Source organism: Osmerus eperlanus, chromosome 22, assembly GCF_963692335.1.
Source record: "Osmerus eperlanus chromosome 22, fOsmEpe2.1, whole genome shotgun sequence".
NCBI lineage: Eukaryota > Metazoa > Chordata > Actinopteri > Osmeriformes > Osmeridae > Osmerus > Osmerus eperlanus.
In genome coordinates this window covers 9,485,259-9,507,330 of record NC_085039.1, presented here as the reverse complement: position 1 = coordinate 9,507,330, position 22,072 = coordinate 9,485,259, and the positions used below count along the sequence as shown (strand labels likewise).

At 46.9% G+C, this 22,072-nt stretch overlaps 1 protein-coding gene and 1 long non-coding RNA gene across 2 annotated transcripts; one reads left to right on the top strand and one right to left on the bottom strand.

Moving 5' to 3' along the window:
* Positions 1-153: 153 nt before the first annotated feature.
* LOC134008833 (sphingosine kinase 1) lies at positions 154-17,804 on the top strand. Its single transcript, XM_062448386.1, has 5 exons — positions 154-668; positions 7,863-8,012; positions 13,220-13,314; positions 13,556-13,671; positions 15,698-17,804. Exons 1-5 carry the CDS (start codon positions 245-247, stop codon positions 16,572-16,574), a joined length of 1,662 nt encoding a protein of 553 aa, XP_062304370.1. The 5' UTR covers positions 154-244; the 3' UTR covers positions 16,575-17,804.
* Positions 17,805-19,759: 1,955 nt separating this feature from the next.
* LOC134008908 (uncharacterized) lies at positions 19,760-22,066 on the bottom strand. The gene is made up of 2 exons (XR_009928205.1): positions 20,994-22,066; positions 19,760-20,899 (listed from the first exon to the last, which is right to left on the bottom strand). It is a non-coding gene; the product is annotated as an uncharacterized LOC134008908 (long non-coding RNA).
* Positions 22,067-22,072: the final 6 nt, after the last annotated feature.

The following is a 22,072-nucleotide window of genomic DNA, read 5'->3' as shown; positions in this document are numbered from 1 at the left end:
GCATGGATTATCATTCTCCAGTTTTTAGGATTGCAAGTGGGCAACAATTAGTGTGCACCATGTCATTCTCCAATTCTGTCACTAGGGTGCGACACGACACCTCTATCAATTGGCAAAATCGCTCAATGGGATTGAATTTAAATTTCTACTGCAGCCGCTACCCGATAGTCGCAGTTCCTCAACGAACGGGTGTGTGACTGTGCGCGCCGGTCTGTGGATCGGGTTCACACTACCCTCTCCACACATGATGGATCATAAGAAAACAGAACCAGACCTTTCCTATCGCAACGGGATTACTCAGTATGGAGAATTCACAGCCATTGAAAACCGAAAATTCAGGTACGCCGTGAGTCTAACAGAGAGGGACCTCACCATTCAAAAGATCACGTCCACGCCAGCGGGACGGAGCAAGGTGGTTTACAACTTAAAAGACTGTGTTGGTTGCCGGGCTTACAGAGGAGATGACAACACGGACACTGCAGCGTACTTCTCTGCTTTTTTCTACCCATTCAAGAAACGCTGGATGAGTTCTGGGTTGTCACGGCAAAGGCTCGAGCAGTGCTTTCGGGTTGAACTGCTCCAAGACTCGCGTGCCAACCTGGAGGAGGCAGAGAGATGGGCTCGCGCCATCCGTGACAGCTCAGTTCGACAGCAACATCTGAGAAACGGTAAGAAGTGACAGCTTAAGTCAATTAAGTTATGTGAATTCAATTATTTAATGTTTGATGTATTTACTCACTCAGATGGCTTCACTATCTTATCTTTGTCACCTGACTCGGAACATAGACTATTCTATTACCTGTTCTCACATTACAGCATTCCAACTGAACAATTCACAACAAGAAGCATGCATTATACAACAGTAGGGTACAAACGAACAGTCAGAAAGACTATATGTAGTTCACATAATGCCAAGAGGTATAATTACTTCGCTGACAATCTCGCACTGTAGCCTCATTGTAGAGTTCAAAAGCTAAGCCATCTGATCAATTGTTCTGCTCCATACTCTTCTCATATGTTAAGAACTCGAACTTTCTCACCTGGAATCATATTACTAATACAGTGACCCAGATAAGATTTAAATTTTGCAGAATTTTTTTTTGTAACCAGACAAAAGGTGCTTGAATAGTATACTTCTCACATGTTCTTCCTAACTGGCTAAAACAAGCTTTAAATCTAAACCAATTCTCTACAGCTATTGTAATTCTGTTGGCCTGAAGGTGTTGTCTGAACCTGAGCTGCACATTGGTAGACCTCTATTCAGTTTAATCGACCTAAACCTCATAATTGAGCTATGATAACAAAACAGGTAGACAGAATAGTGTCACCATTGTTCTTTAAGAGGTCAAACCAATCCTGGTTCAGCTGCTATGACAACATTTGCTGTTGCTCAGGTATGATCTTACAATTCACATATACTGTTTTATGGAACCTATATGTTCATTATATGTTCACCTTCTCATATTTAGCATTGGTTATTCTTTTGATATCCCTTTGTTATCCCTTTGATCCCCTGTATTGATTATCTGTCAGCACATGCCAAATCCATTCATAGACTTAATTGTGCGGGTACCAATCAGAGACTACGGCTTAAGGTAAAAGGTTGTGACCTAGTGCACCTCACTAACTGCCGAGTCATTGGACTGGAAGACAGGTACAGAGGTCTAATGTCAACCCACATCATTGTCCCCCTGTGGCCATAGCAACCAAGTGACCAATTGAAAACTAGGTACTTTCGGAAAGAAAAGTGTAATAGCAACACAGCTTGTAAATCCCTAGTGGTGTGTATTTAGCTACATCTTCCTTATTGGTGGTAGTTAAACAGAGAGAGAGAGAGAGAGACACTGAGAGAGTTCTACTGTATAGAGCGCCTCAAAGGATGTGAGGTGCTATTGAGATGTAAACAGAGGTATTTTTATCCACCTAATGCATTCATTCATGATTCACACCCATTTTAATGGTAGGCAGGTTTTAGCCTGCCATACAACCTTTCCACAGCATTGTCAATGCGGTCCCACACTTAGCCATGAGATCCTCATTCTGTCCAATCGGTATGATTGCCTGGTATTGACGAATTGACTTGGGTAAGGTCTTGACCTTTTAGCCAATATGTTCTTGACGACCAGTTTAAAGTAAACCACGTTTCACGTTCCACATTGAAACAGACCGTTTTACTGGGTGTTACATCTGCTTGTGAATCAACATCATCTCCCAAACCTTCAGGCAAGCTTTCTATTGCTGCATGCTATCGTATAAGTATCTGAAGCGTGAAATTAAGAGAATAATAAATAATAATGATGATGGGGACTTCATAAGGATTGCCTTGATGCACATCTCAAGGGTCTCTCCTTTTAGACACAGAAAGCAGGTCACTGGTAGTCAGTACAGACAATGGCGAACATACACTATAGCATAACTGGTTGTTAGACAAAGTACATCAATACTATAGTCCTTTAGCCGTCATTCCATTACTAACTTACACTGTTGGCGTCCTTTCCGTTTACTGTGAGATACTATGATCTGATGTTAGCTGGTGTGTGTGTGTGTGAGTAAGTGGGAGTGTGCGCGCGTGTGTGTGTGTGTGTGCTTGAGGGCCCTGCAGTGAGACAGCAGCAGCGGCGGCAGCCCCCCTCTCCCTGAGGACGCGTGTCGGACGTTTTCCAGGATGGGGTTTGACGTGCTGTCAAGACCTCTGGCTCAGGCTCTCTGTCTCTCTCCCTCTTTCTCTCTCTCGTTCATCTCTCTTCCTCTTTCCGTGTCTCTTTCATTCTCTTTCTCAGCAACTCATTTTTGTTTTTCTACCTATGTCACCTTGCCCTTCCCTCCCTCCCCATTTCTCACTTTTCACCCTTCCAGTACCCATCTCTCTCTCTTTCTCCCTCCTCTCTCTCTTTCTCTCCCTCTCTCTCTCTTACTGTCTGTATCCAAAACAGCTGTGTTTTAGGACTGACAATGTCATCGTTGCCCTTTGAGAATAAGGAGGAGGACAGGAATTATGCCCGACCTGACATATAATTGGAAACTAAACCCCAGTACTACAGAGGTCCATTCACAGTGCCAGATACATTTAGTTACAGTCTTCGACTCAGTAAGCGATGTTAATCACTCTCACCCTCTTGGAAAGACCCGTTTCTTGTTGTGCCTCGTGTCTTATTCTGGGCGGAGGGAACGCTGCCTCTGAGTGGTGAGAGAGAAATGTGGTTGTGGGTTTTAATGACTGGGTCCTCCACACACAATCAGCCTTCACTTTATTTTTGACAACTTGCAGCAGTTCCGCTGGTTACATCTGATGTCGGGCCTGTTCGTAGTTTCCACGCAAGTTTGCAGTCTTTGGTTTGTCCTGGTGCAAAGAGTCTGATGTGAAGATGAAGAGACTCAAAATGACAACTTTTTCTTTGAGGTGTTTTTAATTTTTTTTTTATTAAACTGACACTGAACTCCCACTGCAGGAAGTAACCACGATACATCTCTCTGGAGGGTGACAATCAGCGTCTGCTTCTTTTTCACTCTACTCTCTTCTTCTTGTCTCTCTTTCTCACTCTCTCTTTTTCACTTTCTTAAGATAGATAGACAGAGAGCTAACCACCAACACCACCTCCTCCTCCACACCCTCTATGGTTTGGCTTGCAACTCAGCCACAGTCTGCTAGCTCACTCAAACAGGCTTGTACACACACAAACAGCTGTATGTCTTGTATTTAGCTAGAACCGACAGTGCACTCTAGCAGGTTGTGCACTGTAAAAAGTCTCTATATCTATTTGATTGTGAATGTATTACAATAAATAGGCTACACTAATTGACAAAACAGTTTGCTTTATCTACAGGAACTGGTCTTGATGTCACTCTGTCATGTTAGTCATTGTGTTGGGGACAATCGGAGGTCAGATTGTGATGTGTCTTGGTACTGTCAGATTGTAATACAGCAGTGTGTTTCTTGAATAAACAGTCAAGGACAATGTTGCATGGAAAAGGACTGTTACAGTTTCGGGTCAATGCTACAGGTCTTGACAATCTCTCCCTCTGAGATATTACGCAGTTCAGACTTCATAACAAGAACAGCGTGCAAAATAGTGTCTGGTGAGGATTCCAATTGTGACATTATTCTTGTTTACCGTCCTGGTCAGAAGCCCCATCCCGGACTCTACAGACTCACCCGCTCTGCCACTCTGAAGCACAGACGGAAGCATGCTCAGGTTACTTTCAGGTTTGTTTAAAACAGACAAATCTTGTCTACGAAAAGAGGACTTTTGTATGACCGAGTGTGCATGGCCAAATGACGACCTTCATCCATTAATGTGTAAACTGGACTCTCTCCGGGGCTTTAGTACAGTGCTGAGCGACGGGGATAAACTTAGCGGAGCGTCTAAAATATTAATGTGCTAGCTAAGCATGATTTTGGTTGTTATTATGAGCTCTGAGCTCATTAAAGTCGATGTTCTCTGACACCGAGATTTGGACCGTGCGCTCCTACTCGGATGTAGTGTACGCTATCATGAATTGACGTATGCTTCCATCAAATGCTTTTGAGCCGTACGCCGAAGTTCCCTGGGATGTCAGAGGGAGCCACGACTGCTCTGTTCCCGATTTCCAGCGTCCACCCTGAATAGAGGCAGTTTCTCGTGGTCAAACCAGGGCAAGCTAAAACCAGCCATACATTATTGATGTACAGTAGCGTGATCTATCTATGCACCAATAACGGATGCGCTCAAACCATGCAAATTGGTCAATTGGAAAGATAATTATAAAGACTGAAGTGGACCTTAAGACGACAGTGGTGCTGGTGTGTTTCTCTACTGGAGTTGAGAGTCCTGTTCTTCTCCTTAATGATGTTGAACAGGAGTCCTACCCTCGTGGCTCCCTTGTTTGAGGTGACAAGGGATCGCCATTCGTTGGAACAAGAAGAAGACAAAAGACCTGCATAATTGTACCTGCCTCAGGACAGGGCTGTCAGACAGTGACATAATATAAATAGCAGGTATTTTGACATTCATTAACACAGACCGAGACCAACCACACCTGTAATCCCTCCTACTTTCCCGTTCAAACCGAGCCGCCTCACTCTCATGAGCTTATAATGAATGCAGTCATGTGTCACTTCAAGAAGGGGAACCAGTTATTAACCACTTAGTCATTGACTAATGCTGAGGAATGCGTCGGTGTGTCCGTGGTTCAAGCAACAGCACGTGGATATCTTACGTGGAGATCTTACGTGGATATCTTACATGGATATCTTACGTGGATATCTTCATGGCAAAACTTGTCCAACGCCCATTTCGTAACCACCATATGTCAGAAGAATTGAGAATCCATTAGAGAGCAGTTAAGATCAAACTTTATTCATTACTATAGGAAAATTCAGATGTATATGTCATTAAGGCTGCTGTGACATCAAAAGTATCAATGTCAAAATAATAATTATAATCCAAGAGAGAGACAGAGAGGTTAACCTGCCCTTCTGCCTATGTTTGACGGTAACAATAGATAATGTAGAACAGGCGGGTATTCCAGAAAGCAGGTTATGTGACATACCCGGGTAAGTTAACTCCCCAGCTGACACCCAGGATTGTAGCAACATTGCCAGTAAGTTGCTGCAACATTGTGTGTCAGCTGGAGGGTTAATGTATCCGGTTATGTCGCGTAACCTGCTTTCTGGAATACCCCCCCGGGAAGATATAATCAGTTACTAGGCTATTCTGCTGTTTTAAGATTCTGATGTCTGGTTTTCATTTGGCCTGGCATTCAACATCACACCGCTGTGATGATTTCATGATAGTTCTGGGAAAGTCTCGCGCTTCTGGGACAACGGACATGAGGGCCTTAACAAAGACACTGCAAACGTCTTCGAAGGTCGCACAGTCCCATGTTTACTGTTGTCAGAACAGCTCTGTGGTGATTCTTTAAAGTCTCCTTCGCTGTCACCTCTCCTTCCTCGTACCTTTTGTGAGGTTCTGAGTGAACTTCATCAACCCTTTCCTCGCGGAACAACGTCACTGAATAAATGACGTGTTTGCTAATCTGTGTTATCACCTGTCTGTGTTTATTTGGCAAAGGGCACTAGCAAACTGATAAGGGGCAGGATTAGGGTTTAGTAGTCTGTTTCTATACTCTGTCGCAATCACAGGAAGAGATTAACATATTGGAGCCAACATCAAAAATGTAGCTGCTTATGTACATCCATCCACCATATACATGGTCACCCATGTATCCACACACACGGAAGGCAACCAATCAGATTGTAGAGATCCCCTTCCGCTCTCAGACAAACCAACACCATCCAGCATCATCAGTCACAATCAGGATTCTAGAAGTACTGCGGTGGCTTCTCTTAACACAAAAGCTGCCATTGTAGCCTGACCAACACAATGACTAACGCGAGAGGAGCCCACCTCCAGAGAAACTATTTAAATTGTTTGTTGTTTTTATGTTGTCGGAAACATATTTCGGCGTGATTTGCCTTGTTTGCCTTGCAGAAAAAGGTCTTGTTTTTTTTATGATATCTCACGCATGTTATCGTACATGTTATCAGCTGACGTCAGTCCACCAATCACGGCAGGTGTGTTGATTGAAGGTAGGCCTTCTGCTTTAAGGGACATAATGACTGCAAGCATCCATAGACCCGGACACACATACTCACACCATGTGTTGCTATGTACCTACATATATTGTGACAATTACTGCCACCATCCCCATCTCCTCCGTGCTGTGTTCTGTAGCGTTACTACAGGGGGTTCTTAATGTTTCCGCCGTAGAACTCTGGATATGACTTCACCCGGCTGTTGATTTGTGCAATGTATTTCAGTCTGTTGGGGAAAACTCTCCTACTATAGTCTGCATCTTTCTTCATTACCAGCAGTCTCTGTTTGGGATCCCACACTGAATTGCTCCTCGTGAGGTTTCCTCTCATCTCTCAGATCTTTAGGGAGTTTCCTTGTCTTCTGAGGGTTAGGTTGGTAATTGATGCTTATCTGTTGGTACGTGGAGCCTTTGACTTTGCTATTTAAAAGTTTACACAAAGTTAGATTTGATTTCTATTCCACCGGGGGATTCATATCCTACTGCTCCCCGTCTTGTTATTGTCTGTGCTTGAGCTATGCTAGCTGCTTCAAGGCAGGGCGGTTTTTCTCCTTAAATAGACCCACTCCAAAGACAAACATATTTCCAGTGCACTTAAATGGTTAAATCAATACGCAAGTGTCTTGACTGGATATGTTCTGTGTGGTTATCTAAGGATACCTTATCACACAATGTTGAGATAAACATGTTGCCATTTCCAGCGCTTTGAAGAAGTGAAACCATTACACACCCCTCAGTCATAAACGTTCCTCAGTCTGACCAAACTCCACTGACTGACATAGATATAGGTTGTGATTCATAAACTGTGTGTGTGTATGTGTGTGTGTGTGTGTGTGACAGAGCTAATTCTTTGAACTTCAAAATGACAATCGTTCCACGCAACATTCTTTGTCATCTGCTCACTTGCCGGAATGATTCTCCCTCCAATCATTTTAAAGCTGCAGGCAACTGGGGGGAAGTTGAATTGTTGTCACAGATTTGACTAGCGAAGACCTGCCGAAGGACTCGTAACACCTGCCTCAGCTTCTCTAGACGCTATCCCCTAAAACATCTAACCACCTGGGCCCTTCCAATCACACCAATAGCTTATGCTGTTGTATTAACGTTCTCAGTACAGTCAGAATATCTCTCAAACCAGTGAAAGAGATAAGAGACCACTGTACCGGAACCTTCCCTTGCATTTAACAACCCCAAAAAAACATGTTTCATATCTTTAAAACAGGCTACACATTATTCCTGGTGGCCCAAACTTTGCCTAACCTCTCCTACGGCCTCCTCTCTGTTGGCAGGTGTTGAGTTCAGTGAGGTGCGCCGCCCCTGCAGGGTGATGCTGCTGGTCAACCCCCAGAGTGGGAAGGGAGACGCCCTCACCCTCTTCACCGGCCACGTCCAGCGTATGTTCCATGAGGCCGGCATCCCGCACACTCTGGTCATCACAGGTGGGTTCCCCGTCACACGTACACACACACACACACACGTACAGACTCAACACAACAAACATGCACAAGGATTCATTGCAGGTCGGTTAGCGTCTCAACTGTCCACGACGGCAGCATCTAGCCCAGAGGCCAGCAAGCGGGCAATCTAAACACAAAATCACTCGTCCATATCTCTTCACTCCGGTAGGCAATGTGGCCTTAGAGTAACTAACTATCTCTCTCTATCTCTCTCTCTCTCTCTCTCTCGCCCCTATCCCTGCCCTTCTATCTTTTCTCTTCAACTCTCCATCTCTCCTCCCCCCTTCATCCCTCCTTTCCCTCCGTTCGCCCCTCACTCCCTCCATCCCCTGCGGCATCGATTCTCTAAATGTTTTCATTCTGTCACAGTCATTACGATGATTAAGTGCCAGTTTGCCCTTATGCAAACCCAAGCAGTTATGCAATCTACAGTATGTGCGCACACGTCTCAGCAAATCTAATGGGATCCGATGTGAAGCAGCAGGCCGTATCGATGTGGTAATGCTGTTCATAATGAGTATCTGGCATGTGGTTAATGATTATCAGAAAATAGATTAATTTCTGGAACGCCGCTAACTCGCCAGCAGATGGTTATTTCGCACGGCTCGCATAGTCAAGCTCTGCAGTCTGTTGAATAAATCTGCCCTTTTAAATCACTGCAGTGTCAAACATTAGCCCTGAACTAAGTCTTTCTCCTCAGAGAAAAGAAAAGGAGAGCGGGAGGTGGTGAGGGAGAGGGGAAGAAAGGAAGGAATCCTCTTACTCCGTGTCGGGTAAAGTGCTGAGTGCGTGAAAGCAGAAAAAAGGGAGAGCACTGCTTACCTCAGACACCTCAGGGAATCTTCTGGAAGAGTTTCATCCGGAGAGCCTTATTTGAATAGGCTGAATTCCTCCGTCTATCAAAGGGGGCAAAGACTCAGAGGCGGCATCACTACTCCCCTGTGAAGAGACATCGTGCTTTCGCGTACAGATCTGGTTCTCCAGTGTCATGCAGATGAGGCGGGGTACCAGGTGGTTCCTACCCGGCTCTAGTTATGTTCATTTGTTTGTAGGGGTTTGATGTGCTGTAGAAGGCAGTCTGTGTTGTACATATGCAAGCGGGAGATTACTTACCCAGATTTGAAACATTATCAGTGGTAGGAAAGCAGATGCAGTGTCTACCAATGTCGGACGGCCGGGATTGGTTGGAGGGAGACAGGATACGGGTGGCTTAGAGAATACACTTCTATTTATTCAGGTTACAAACCGTCCCGTAGCCAGGTGGCCTCCCACCAGCTTTTTATAGAGTGCTATGTTGCTAACTGGAGCACACTTACCCATACTCCTGAGAAGGGCTGCTCTCCAAACAAACAAACAAACAAACAATCGTTCTCCTTCCACCAATAAGTGACACCCATTTGCGATATATAATATGCAATCTACAGCCTCACTATGACATAGATGACCCTAACCGTAATATAAACCCTCTAATTGCAGCCCTTTTTAGACAAACGTCATGCTTTAATTTGAGCTTTAACTCGGAAAGAGCAGCACTAGGGTGTTAGCACAACGCTAACCTAGCCTCTTACAGGCCCATATAGCCTCTAACTGGGCTAGCAGAGGGTTAGCATCGGGATGCTAATGAGAGGGGACAGTCCCCTTATTGGAGCCAGGGCAGCAGGCATAGCTAAAGGGGGGGGAAGGAGGAGTCCACAGCCGAGGAGGAGTACGGAGGCCACGGAGAAGTTGGCATGAGGGTCTCTCTGAAGGCCCCCTCTGCCCCCATCCTGGGGTGTCCAGGAAATGCCTGTCAGGTTAGATAATAACAACATGCTTCTCCTCTCTTCTCTCTCCTCTCCCACTAGGAATACACAGGGTAGACATTAAGATAGCTTTTTGTCAGACCTGGAAACACAAATACAAAACGTGCTGTTCTTGTCACAATCTAACCTAGATTTCCACAGAGCAGCCGAAGCCGAAAAACTCGGATACATTTGGTTTGTTGACAATTCCATCAATTGTTCACCAGATATAGACTTGCTGAAGTTGCTTTCGAGTTGACACCAAGCCTTCCCACAGGGAGAGGTTTAGGGGTGAGATGTCTTTAGTGGTATCATTTCCACTGTGCTCAGTCCAAACACATGTACCACTGTAGAACCAGTACAGTGGTCTCAGAACACTGTGTTCCAACAGGCTGGTTCTCTGGGGGTTGACAAGAGCAATACCAATGTACCGGTTCTAACCCCTCAGGCTCTTTCCTAGTGCTGACTTAGCTCTTACAATGTTTAACACATACACACACACACAGAATGTACAAGATCATCACTGCCTCTTTTAGTGGACTATCACAACAGATCTGAACTTACACACACACACACACACACACACACACACACACACACACACACACACAGAGAATGGACAAGATCATTACTGCCTCTTTAATTGGATGATCACAACTGATCTGAACTTACACAGACAGAGAATGTACAAGATCATTACTGCCTCTTTTAGTGGATTATCTCAACAGATCTGAACTTACACACACACACACACACACACACACACACGGGCATACACACTCACATGCAAACACAGTGGCACTGCAGTGGACAGAAGTGCTGATTCACTCTCCGGACCTGCTTTTACTGTCAGCGCCTGTCTGTTTCTGAGAGGGTGGGTCGGTGAAAGAGTGTACGGGATGGAGAATGTGGAGCAAGGACAGGAAAGTGTGTGTTTGCGTGAGTGTGTGTGTGGCTGGTGGGTATGGAGGTTATGCCTCTCATAAACCTGTGTCGCAACAAGATATTTTAGTGAGATGTCATCGACTGTCCTCAGTTTCCCCCCACCCCACACACACACACATACGCAATTTGCCCCTCCCACAGGGAAGGGCAGAAACTAGGAGCTATAATGAGTAAACCTGCACTCAGGTTGTGCATTCAGGCCAGAGGCACCCTTGACCAGGCTATAAAAGTAATGTACCCAGAAGTCTTTTCTGTCCACAACAACCAAACATAAAAGAGTATTAATTGGGCAATAAAATGTTCCACTTCTGCCCTCATCATCTCTCTTTTGCCATTACCCCCTCCCTTCTTCCCCCTTCTGTCTTTTCTTCATTTCTCCCTCCCTTCATCTTTGCTATCCCCCCCCCCCTCGCTCCCTTCCTCCCCATTTACTGTACAGTACATCAATTCAAACTATAAAGGGAGCGATAAGCGCTAGCTAAGCGCTGACCTATCCCCTCCCTCAACACTCTTCCCCCCCCCCTCTTCTCTCCCTTGTACAGCTGCATTGCCCGTCACACTCTCCACAGAAACCGTTATAGTTTATAGCATCTGCACAAGCCAGTGGGATGTGACAGGGGGGCAGATAAAGGGAAATTGATTCCCTCTCTCCTCTCCTCTCCTGTGCTCCTATTGAAGCACAGCTGAGGTAAAGAAAGCTCCCGGTAACTGGAAGCCTCCCAGGAGGCCGCGTGTGTGTGTGCGCGCGTGTGTGTGACAGACAGGCTGAGTGTCAAGACCAGTTCAACGCAATACAGAGACAGGGAGGACAAGCGCGACAGGAAGAACAGAAAGAAGGTGAAGGGTGAAGAAAGAGTGAAGAACATGAATTGGCGTTATCGTGTCTCAGGTCGAGGGGCAGGTGACAGATACTTTATTTAAATAGGCAACACAACAGGAGGGAACAAAAGGGGGGGGGGATACAAAGCCTGCTGTTTGACACAACTTTTCAAGAGGGAAGCAAAGATAAGGATGCAGGAGAAACGTAGTGTAGGGGGCAACAGTATCGCTTCTTTCAGTTAGCTTCTGTCACTTGTATTGTACTTTGAAAATCGGAGGGAGAGGGAGAGGGAGAGGGGGAGGGGGAGGGGGAGGGGGAGGGGGAGGGAGAGGGAGAGGGAGAGGGAGAGAGGGAGAGAGGGAGAGAGGGAGAGAGAGAGAGAGAGAGAGAGAGAGGGTATCTGTGTACATGTGTGTGGGGGTCAGAGAAAGGGTTATCTGTGTAGGCGTGTGCGTCAGAGAGAGAAAGAGATTGTGTGTGTGTATGAGAGAGAGAGTGTGTCTGTGTGTCGGTGTGTGTATGAGGGAGAGACCGTGTGTAAACATTCCCATCCAGTGTCTGAAGGATTAGGGAAGTGTAGTGGAGTAAAAGGGAAGATAAGGGAGAATAGTACGGTGAGACATAAACCGTTACGTTCACACCACCCTATACTCCCCCCTGCAGGTGCAACACACAGTCGCCTTTCCTACACAGAAGATCAGCGTACATCTGCACTAGAGGTAGCCACTGAACTCACTTTACCCAACCCTAAATCGTTGTTTAAATCAGGAAAGGTTGGCGTGGAAAAATAATACAATGCAATAGCAGGGTTTGCCCATTCTGAATTGGGCATTTGCTTTCGAGAACGTGCTAAGTTGCGAGCTACTCTTATTTAGATGAGACCACTTCACTTGATTATTGGATTTCCCCAGTTTAATTTGATGAAGTGCTCTGAGGTAAATCACCCTGGGAATCAACTTTGCCCAGTCATAGATACTTCATTCAAGTGCTGTGGATTGGCTTTCCTCTCAGACTCTGAAGGGTGCCGGAGGGGAATGTGTTTGGTTGTTTAGTGTAATAGATCACACTCCCAAACATGCACACACTGGCACACACACTGGTAAACACACACTACCGGTAGCTCACACACACACACTGGCACACATACACACAAACAAACAACGAAGCATTAACATCTAAGAGATGTTAGAACAAATAAACCCTGGTCTGTGTACACAATCTGGCAGGATATGTATGCATATCAAAAAACAAAACAATATGCGGATCACATACCACATTTGTGAAGGTGGAGAACGAGCAGTTTGGTTAGTGTGCGAGTCTGTAGCTGCTGTCCTGGGCCTTCTGATAAGTACGAGGAGAGTAGACACGAATAATGCAGGATCTGAATCCTCACCAGACACTCTTTTGCACTCTCTTCTTGTTATAAAATCTGAACGGTGTAATATCTCAGCGAGTCAGAGAGTCCAGGGTGCCTGGAACATCATCGACGAGGCAACTGGACCATCCCCCCTGAAGGTCCTCCCCACACCATGTCCTCCGCAACTTCCAGAAACACAACGCGGCCTTATAACCTGAAAGTACCATGACTAAGAAACGACACAATCCAACAGTGTGTGTGTGTGTGTGTGTGTGTGTGTTTCCAGAACGTCAGAACCATGCCAGAGAGCTGGTTCGCGAGGCTGATCTATCCCAGTGGGACGCCCTGGTGATCATGTCTGGAGATGGCCTCCTGTTTGAGGTGAGACCCTGGTCCCCAGCTGCTCCTCAGAGCCACATCCATAGATCAGTCACTTTATCGGACGTGAATCCTTTCTAGTTCAGCACATGATAGTCAACACGACTTGCATATATTCATTTACAAAAAAATCCCCAAAGGAATGTACAATTAGTGCGTACGCTAAGTGCAGTAATTAATCAAGGACTGAGCACAAAAAGGTCTTGACAAGTGTGTGTGTGTGTGTGTGTGTCTACACCCCCAGGTGGTGAACGGTCTGATGGAGAGAGAGGACTGGCGAGAAGCCATCCAGATCCCCCTGGGGATCCTACCTGGGGGGTCAGGGAACGCCCTGGCAGCATCCATACACCACTACTCTGGGTGGGTGATAGCACAGACATACACCACTACTCTGGGTGGGTGATAGCACAGACATACACCACTACTCTGGGTGGGTGATAGCACAGACATACACCACTACTCTGGGTGGGTGATAGCACAGACATAGACCACTACTCTGGGTGGGTCATAGCACAGACATACACCACTACTCTGGGTGGGTGATAGCACAGACATACACCACTACTCTGGGTGGGTGATAGCACAGACATACACCACTACTCTGGGTGGGTCATAGCACAGACATACACCACTACTCTGGGTGGGTGATAGCACAGACATACACCACTACTCTGGGTGGGTCATAGCACAGACATACACCACTACTGTGGGTGGGTCATAGCACAGACATACACCACTACTCTGGGTGGGTGATAGCACAGACATACACCACTACTCTGGGTGGGTCATAGCACAGACATACACCACTACTCTGGGTGGGTCATAGCACAGACATACACCACTACTCTGGGTGGGTCATAGCACAGACATACACCACTACTCTGGGTGGGTCATAGCACAGACATACACCACTACTCTGGGTGGGTCATAGCACAGACATACACCACTACTCTGGGTGGGTCATAGCACAGACATACACCAAGAGTTGTATTCCTGGCACTGTATCAATATTGATGGCCCCAGACCGTGACTCCTCAATAGCGTTTTGAACACACACAGTCACGGGCCTGGCTCACGTCCATACCTCTCACCTTCACTCTGTGAGGGAAGGAATGAAAAGCAGGAAATACTCATTTACGCATCTGAACTAACCAGATTTGGTATCAGGGGTGATTCTTTACGGTGGGCATTACATAAGTTGTTTTGTGTGGTGAGCTCTACAAACGCACAGTGCTATACAGCCTACATACTGTATGTTCCACGTTCAAGTAGACACACAGTACCCTTGCCCCTTGCTGCAAGCTCAGTAAATAAGCAGCGTTGACCCATACTGGGAGAATCAACCCTACTGCTAGCTCTTTCTTTAGCCCCCCGATCCCCAACACAATCAGACAGTCACACAAAAGCCCCATCACCCAGACCAGTCACACAATATCAGGAAGGCCCCAGAGTCTGCTTTGTCCTCTCTCCCCTCCCCTCCCCTCCCTCCTCCCCCCCTCCCTCCTCCCTCCCTCCTCCCCCCCCCCCCCCCCCTCCCCCAGCAGGGACGTCCAGAATGTCTGCTTCTGTGTTAGATAACGGTGGCAGGTTACACAGGACACCTAGCTAGAGTTTCTAGGATCCTGTGGTTGGGTCTTAGTCTCTGATGCAGATGAATGGCGTTCAGGCCAGTCGGGGGGGATGTCAAAGTTCAGTTCCCAGTCAGAGCCCCCTCTGCTGGTGTGTGGTGAACACCGCAGCGTGAATCCGGTTCCAGAGACAACGGCGGATTTGATGTGCACCGAAAATGAGAGAGAAAAGACGAAAGCCTTGTACTGAAATGTGTTATTACGTTTCGAGCTTCCTCACAAAAACCTCAAGGAAGAATTCGGGCAGATACATTTCGAGGTTATTTTTGTCATGTTTTAGGCTAGTGACAAGGACAGATATAAATATGGATGCAACCTCAGCGCTGGTCAGCTCTGTGGAGACCTTTGTTCATGGCTGAACAGGGCTGGGATGCTAACAGCAGGTTGGGGCGGAGCCGTGCTGGGGAGGGGGCGGGGGAAGGTTAGTGACCTCCCACCCTTCACCCCCCCTCTCTCCCCCAGCTGAGGTTGTCTTTGTTATCCGGCTCATAGTCTCACTTTCTGCTTAACATGAATCCCTACTTTACATCAACTCCCCCTCCTTACTATTCGAACCCCTCATTAGCTTTCGGGGGCCCCTCCACCCACACACGCACCCCCTTTGTGGCCAAATGTCACCTCAAATCCTCTTCTTTTAACTCATTCTGACCTCCCACCCATGTGGCAAATTACCCCCCCCCCCCCCTAACCACCCCAAAACACTTATGTCTTCACCCCCCACCAAGCGCTGACTCTCTGCCCCCCTCCCCCCCCCGCAGGGCCCAGGCGGTGTCGCGCGAGGAGCTGCTCGTCAGCTGCGGCTTCCTGCTGTGCAAGGGCCTGGTGGCCTGCATGGATCTGACCTCCATCCACCTCTCCTCCAGCCGCCGCCTCTTCTCCTTCCTGTCGCTGGCCTGGGGCTTCGTGGCCGACGTGGACGTGGAGAGCGAGAAGTACCGGCACGTGGGCGCCGCCCGCTTCACCGTGGGCACCCTGGTCCGGCTCGCCTCGCTCCGCGTCTACCAGGGCAAGCTGGCGTACCTGCCCGCGGAGGAGGAGGAGCGCTCGGTGTCCATCGCCGTGTCGCCGCAGCGCCCGCCCCCCTCGGCGTTCTGCCCCGCCACCCTGCTCTGCGGGCCCGCGCACGACTCGCCCGCCCCGAAGGCCGCGCACACCCTCCACAACTCCTGCAACTCCAACAACTCCCTCAAGGGGAAAACGTACGAGGCGATGCCCGGCCACGGGGCCCTCACGGGGCCGCCCGACTCCCTCCTGGTGCCCCTGGACGAGCCTGTGCCCAGTGACTGGGTGGTGGTGAAGGAGGAGGACTTTGTCCTCATGTTGGCCATGTACCAGACCCACCTGGCGGAGGACCTGTTTGCGGCGCCCCAAGCCAACCTGGAAGACGGCATCATCCACCTGTTCTACGTCAGAGCGGGCATATCTCGTACGGCGCTTCTCCGACTCTTCTTAGCCATGGAGAAGGGCATGCACATGGCGACCAACTGCCCGCACATGGTCTATGCCAAGGTGCGGGCACTGAGGCTGGAGCCGTATTCGCCCAAGGGGGTGATCACCGTGGACGGGGAGGTGGTGGAGTATGGGCCTGTGCAGGCCCAGATACACGGACGGCTAGCTAGGCTAATCACTGGCTAGTATGGGGATTGGTGCTACGGAGCTAGCGAGGCATTTCTTTGCACTTTCCAAAGGTTAGGTCGGAATTTTGCCGTTGAAACTTTTGACATGCAAGTGCCATGGTTCCATAGCTAAACCCTTTTGAAGGATACACTCTGAATAATGAGTTATAATATTAATGAATTACCTTTTTTTGGGGGGATTGTTGACCTCCCTTGTCAGAGGCAACCTAGCTCCCCTTTTCTCACCAAGGGGACGACAGTTGTGATACTGCCGTTGGCCGTGCGGTGAGAAGTCTGTAATCATAACTTACTCACCCGCACATACAGTCCCTGCATATCAAATACCCCCCCACACACAGAAACCCCGCACATACAGTACACATCCACATGCACACAACAGTTTCCCACCCTGAACGGCGTGTTTACGACCACGGAGGGGTCATCTCTATGTTGTAGCACAACTGCCGTCTCAATTTGAATGATCTCCCCTCATGCAATGCTTTTGGGTGGTGAGGCCTTTGCTGCTCTGTTGCACTGGAGTGGACATGTGGAAGATACTAGCTTTAGCCGGGAGCTAGCGGGGACATTATAAACATGCCCTTACTTGAACTCACTTTACTATGGGCCCAGTGGCAGTCGCACCATTGCTTTTTCAATCACACTCCAGCTAGAACACTAGCAAGTGGAACATCTGTTAACCTCAGCATATCCAAATCCAATACTTGCATTCAGCCTATTCTTAATGGCCTGCTAGTTTTGAGCTTGTTTTGCTTACCTAATTCTACAATGGCGACGGCCAGCTTTAAAGTGCACAGATTGAGAGAATAGGAGGAAAGTGATGGGCCTTTTTATATTGTGCTGCTAAAACTAGCTATGGCCTGGCCTGTTTAGGTCGGTCCTGCGGTTCACATTAGGTCGACGTTGATGAGTTGTAGTGCCCTGGCTGCAGCCTGTCTTCACCGCACATCCATCCCTCCCTCCCCGTCCCTCCATCCCTCCCTCCATCCATCCATCCTCTGAGAACTGCAGTGCTCCGCAGAGCTGTCCCGCAGTCACACACACACACCTCCCCCCTTTCCCTCTCAGCACCTATGTGTCCTTATTGTCATCAAGCTTTAACCTTCATACGGAGATGAAACTACCAAGGAATTATGTCAGCACGCCAGTGCTGCTGCTAAGCTAACCCTGCTATGGGATGTAGCACAGAACTTTGGAGAAGGAGGGCGGCAATTATTCTGCCTTAAACACAAAAAGGGGGTGGGGGGGGAGAGTGCATGGTGGATTTAACAGCACATTTGTGGGAGGAGGGAAGGGGGGTGGATGGAGAAAGAGAGATAAGAAGAGAGCGGGATGGAAGGAGGAGAGGGAATATTGACTTGTTAAATTCTGCATGAGACAGGCAGCATTATGTTCCTGGCAAGGCGTCCTGGCCTTTCCCCACCTCCCCCTTCTCTCTCTCTCTCTCCCTCTCTTTCTATGTCTGTCTCTACTAGAAAACACTGGGGAAGAATTAGCATAATTCTACAACACTGTGAAGAAAGGGGAGATGTTTCTATTCATAATATATATTTTTGAAGGGTACGTTTTGACGTACCCTTCACCTCAGGAGAAAGGGGGAAGTGTAGTGTTTCGAGGTAGGTCTGGGGGGACATCGTCGGGGTGTCTGGTTTGACTAGACCAGGCCTGTGTTATCACTGAGTCGGTGCATATTTGGGCCACCGACGCGCAATGCACGCTCCCACAAACGCACATGCTTTAATGTTTAAGTGAGACCCGCCGTGCAATAATTGTGACGTTTGATGTAATCCTGCCCTCAGTCTAGGCAAGGGGATTCTTTAATTCCAGACCAAAATATGTTCCACAGGAAAACAAATGTGTCACTGCAGCTGAGCTGCACGTGAAACCACTTTCTGTTTAAAAACACTATTCTAGATAAATATCTAATATAGAAATATACTGTGTCTTCTCCAACTACATTGTCCAGCACCTTGGAACAAATGACTTACAATAATGTGACGAGACAATTGTTTTTGTATACCGTCTCCTAATTGTCGTTTGTTGTTTTGAACACCAGAAATGAAACACTGTTGTTCTGGGGTCGGTGTGCACATATCTTGTTCATGTTTAAAGTATCCTAATGGCTCGTGGAGACACGAGATCGTAGCCCGTTTTAAGCTTTCGTTTTCTCAAAGCCTGTTTTCCTATGCAAAGGCTGCCTGTGGTACTGAATGACGCAGGCCTGGTCATCGTTTTGGTGTGCCTTGAACATGTACGCACACGTAGTGCGTTTCGTGCTGCCTTCGGGTCATTGGGACCCGTCGTCGTGGCGCAAAAGGTGGGTCGCAATGACCCGAAGTCAGCACAAGGGTTAAGTGGGGCATGAACTGTATTTTATGTAGGCCTACTATGCTGTAGAAGTAGCGAGGGCCCTTGGTCTTTCCTACACAATAATACTTCGGGCGCCTATGGATTCGAATGCAGGTTTGTTTTCGCCTGTAGACATGGAGAGAATGAGGGGTGTTCGAGTGCCTGAGTTGTAACCTGGTTGCAGTCAGACCCCAGTAGGAGCAGGATGCCTGACCTTGCAGACAGACTGAACATACATTAATTTACAGTATGTACACAAGGTACTGGATCTTATAGGAGTTTTTCCTCATTGAGCTCCTTATAAACAGAGAAATGCCAACCTCGGCCCAAGAAACACTTTGCTATGTGTGATTCTGTATGGTTGCAAATATAAAACTGAATTAATTAGGGCGTCCTAGTTTTGGAAAACTCTCGACAGCTCATTGTTTGTACTTGAAGGCGTGTGGCTGACTCACTGAATGAAGCTCAACCCATTTCATGCTGTCGTCTCCCAAAACCGGTGGGAGCCGTTGACATTTTTAATCTGACTGCTGCTTCTTGATTGGATGTCGTCTTAATGACAGCTTTCAGGTGTTTTGTGGTGATGGGGAAAGACTTAGTACTGTTCTTTTGATGAAATCATGATTGATTCTCTTTACTTGATAATGAATAATAGAGAAATCTATTTTTCCACTTTGCAAATGTCTGTTTTTTTTTTACTGGAAATCTAAAATAATGTCTGGAGTGTTTCCTTGAAATAAAAAGGGTTTTATTTCCATGTGTGTTTTGTATGGACCATTAACCTCACTGCACGGGCTCACATTTAAATGCACCACAAGAAAAAACTTGGTACTATGGTAGTGCTTGCAAAGTTTAATGCATCACTTTATACAGTTGTCTCTAAGCAACGAAAGGAAACAGTAAAAAAAAGAAATTATATTACAAATTAACATGAGGAAAAAATACTAAACAATACACACTCAGCAAATGTATACATACTGTATATGCCCCAAGCATTCACATGACCACTTACAACTCAAGTTTCTGTTAAATATAAATGTATTTATATATTTATAGTCAAGACTTCTGTACAGAGGGAATCAGGCTACAAATCACGTTCATTAGTATTACCAGTACAGGCCACTGTGGAAATGCAGACATCGTCAAGTCTTGTGAGTAGCCAGTTCAAAAGGCTTAAAGCAACATGTTACATGCTTTGGCTGGAAAAATCTCTACTAGTAATAATAACAATGGTTAAATCGGAATAATATACACACACAGAAAATAAGTACGTAGCTTTGTACGCTTGTACGCCCCCGTTGTGTTTAAGACCTAGCTAGCTTCACATTTGATGCTTTCGTGATTGAGGAGACGAACGAGAGGGGAAGATCAAGGCTGGCACACGGCAATTAGAAATGAAAGACATCTTCGGAGTGGTCGATACGCCTGCATGTTTTCCTTCTAGCCCGTCAATAAGATCAGTCGATCCACTGGGTTAGTTAGAAATCTCATTTGTTTCAAGCGCACGCTCTTCTTCTTGATTCTTCAGGAATCGAACGTAGAAGCACTGGACTTTCAGATGAACCAACCGAGGCGACACGCTACCAGTACCACAGACTTGAGGGAGCCGAGACGCACTTAAGAACCGGTAGTAAGAGCGAGCAAGCCTGATCGCCGTGACTGGTACAGAAGATGAGGGTTTAAGAAAAAAGATTAAACACTGGAAAAAAAAGTCCACCCCATCATTTTCTTTTCATCAATCAGTTTCTTTCCCTCTCTCGTACAAACTCTGTTAACCATGTCACCTCGTGCTCTCCTTCACCTGACACTCATCAAGCAATAAATATCTTTGTTCAAGTAAGATTTCACTCGTTATTCCAGTTCACAGCTAAGCAAGCGTGTGTGTGTGTGTGTGGTGGTGGGGTGACCTATAATATCTGGCAACGCGAGAGTATAGTATTCCAAGACGTCAGAGATGAAAGCAACGAGTGTGTCCCACTACCCATACCACCATACAATGTAGTATAGTTGTCACTATATACATATTATTTAGTATGGTAGATACTATATGGTAAAATGGGTACTGTGACACACACAGAGACTGTTCTTATCATCCAGGAAGCACTTTCAGAGCCGGGTATGATGGGTCACTCAGTGCTGCTGTAGCTATGGGCCGAACGCGGCGAGCTCTACTACTGCCCCCAAGTGGTCAGACGGAGAACAACTCCTGCCACCACATGTCTCACGTAAAGCATGTGTCAAAGAAATGTCATGATGTAAGGACGCAACAAAAAGACTGATAGTAAAACAAATTAAAAAATAATAACTGTTCTATTCTGTCCAAAGTGCCACATATTTTCGTTTTTTTGGGGGTCATTAGTCAGATATTGGGAACATACAGTTATCACCCAATGATGTGCTTAAGTCAGGGCAAGAACCCCCTCAAAACGAATTCCATTATTTATTTGTAATCATTATCAATCATAACAAAACCTTTCAACTTTATTTTGTCATCATGTAACTGTTACTGAACGTGCAACATTTGACAACATTATGGGACAAAAAGCAAGGCAACTAAACCATTTCACCTGGGAAGAAGTTGCCCTTGAAAGCAGATGTGGGGCTCAGTTGAATAACCAGCAGCATCACGGTGGAGATCCATAACAAAGCGGCTCAAAAAAAAAATCTGCATTTACAAGTGACGGCCTCGGCATGGATTAGAACACTGGAATGGGAGCCATGACGTGTTTGCCGATATATACTGTCGTAAGCGTGAGACAAGCAGCTTTGTACATACGGTCGTAGATAAGAACAACAATTCAAGTAAGGCAACGATGTCGAGATGAGATCGGGCTGATGGAGGATGAAAGGAATGCCGTGGTTTTTTTTTTGTTTGTTTTTTTACTCGTGTCATGTGCAACGATGTGGGGGCGGGGACCCCCCCCCCGGCTCCGACGCCCAATGAGAGCGCGGAACTGGGAGTAATGGAGGGGTTTTCGGGGGGGAAGCTCTGGAGGCCCATTCTGACAGGACGTCCCTGTGACTCAGCAGGTTAGGACGATAGGCGAGGGTGTATACAAGACTACCACTGGCTTGACTTAAGTCTCCAACCATAGCATCAGGCTATGAAAGAAATCACTAAGAAAAATGAGGACTTTCCAAATAGTCATA

What these genes read in the sequence shown, in the direction of transcription:
- LOC134008833 (XM_062448386.1), top strand. Translation starts at nt 245, where the DNA reads ATGATGGATCATAAGAAAACAGAACCAGACCTTTCCTATCGCAACGGG. An exon ending in ACAGCAACATCTGAGAAACG is followed by an intron (nt 669 to 7,862) that starts GTAAGAAGTGAC and finishes CTCTGTTGGCAG; the next exon opens with GTGTTGAGTTCAGTGAGGTG. An exon ending in GAGATGGCCTCCTGTTTGAG is followed by an intron (nt 13,315 to 13,555) that starts GTGAGACCCTGG and finishes CTACACCCCCAG; the next exon opens with GTGGTGAACGGTCTGATGGA.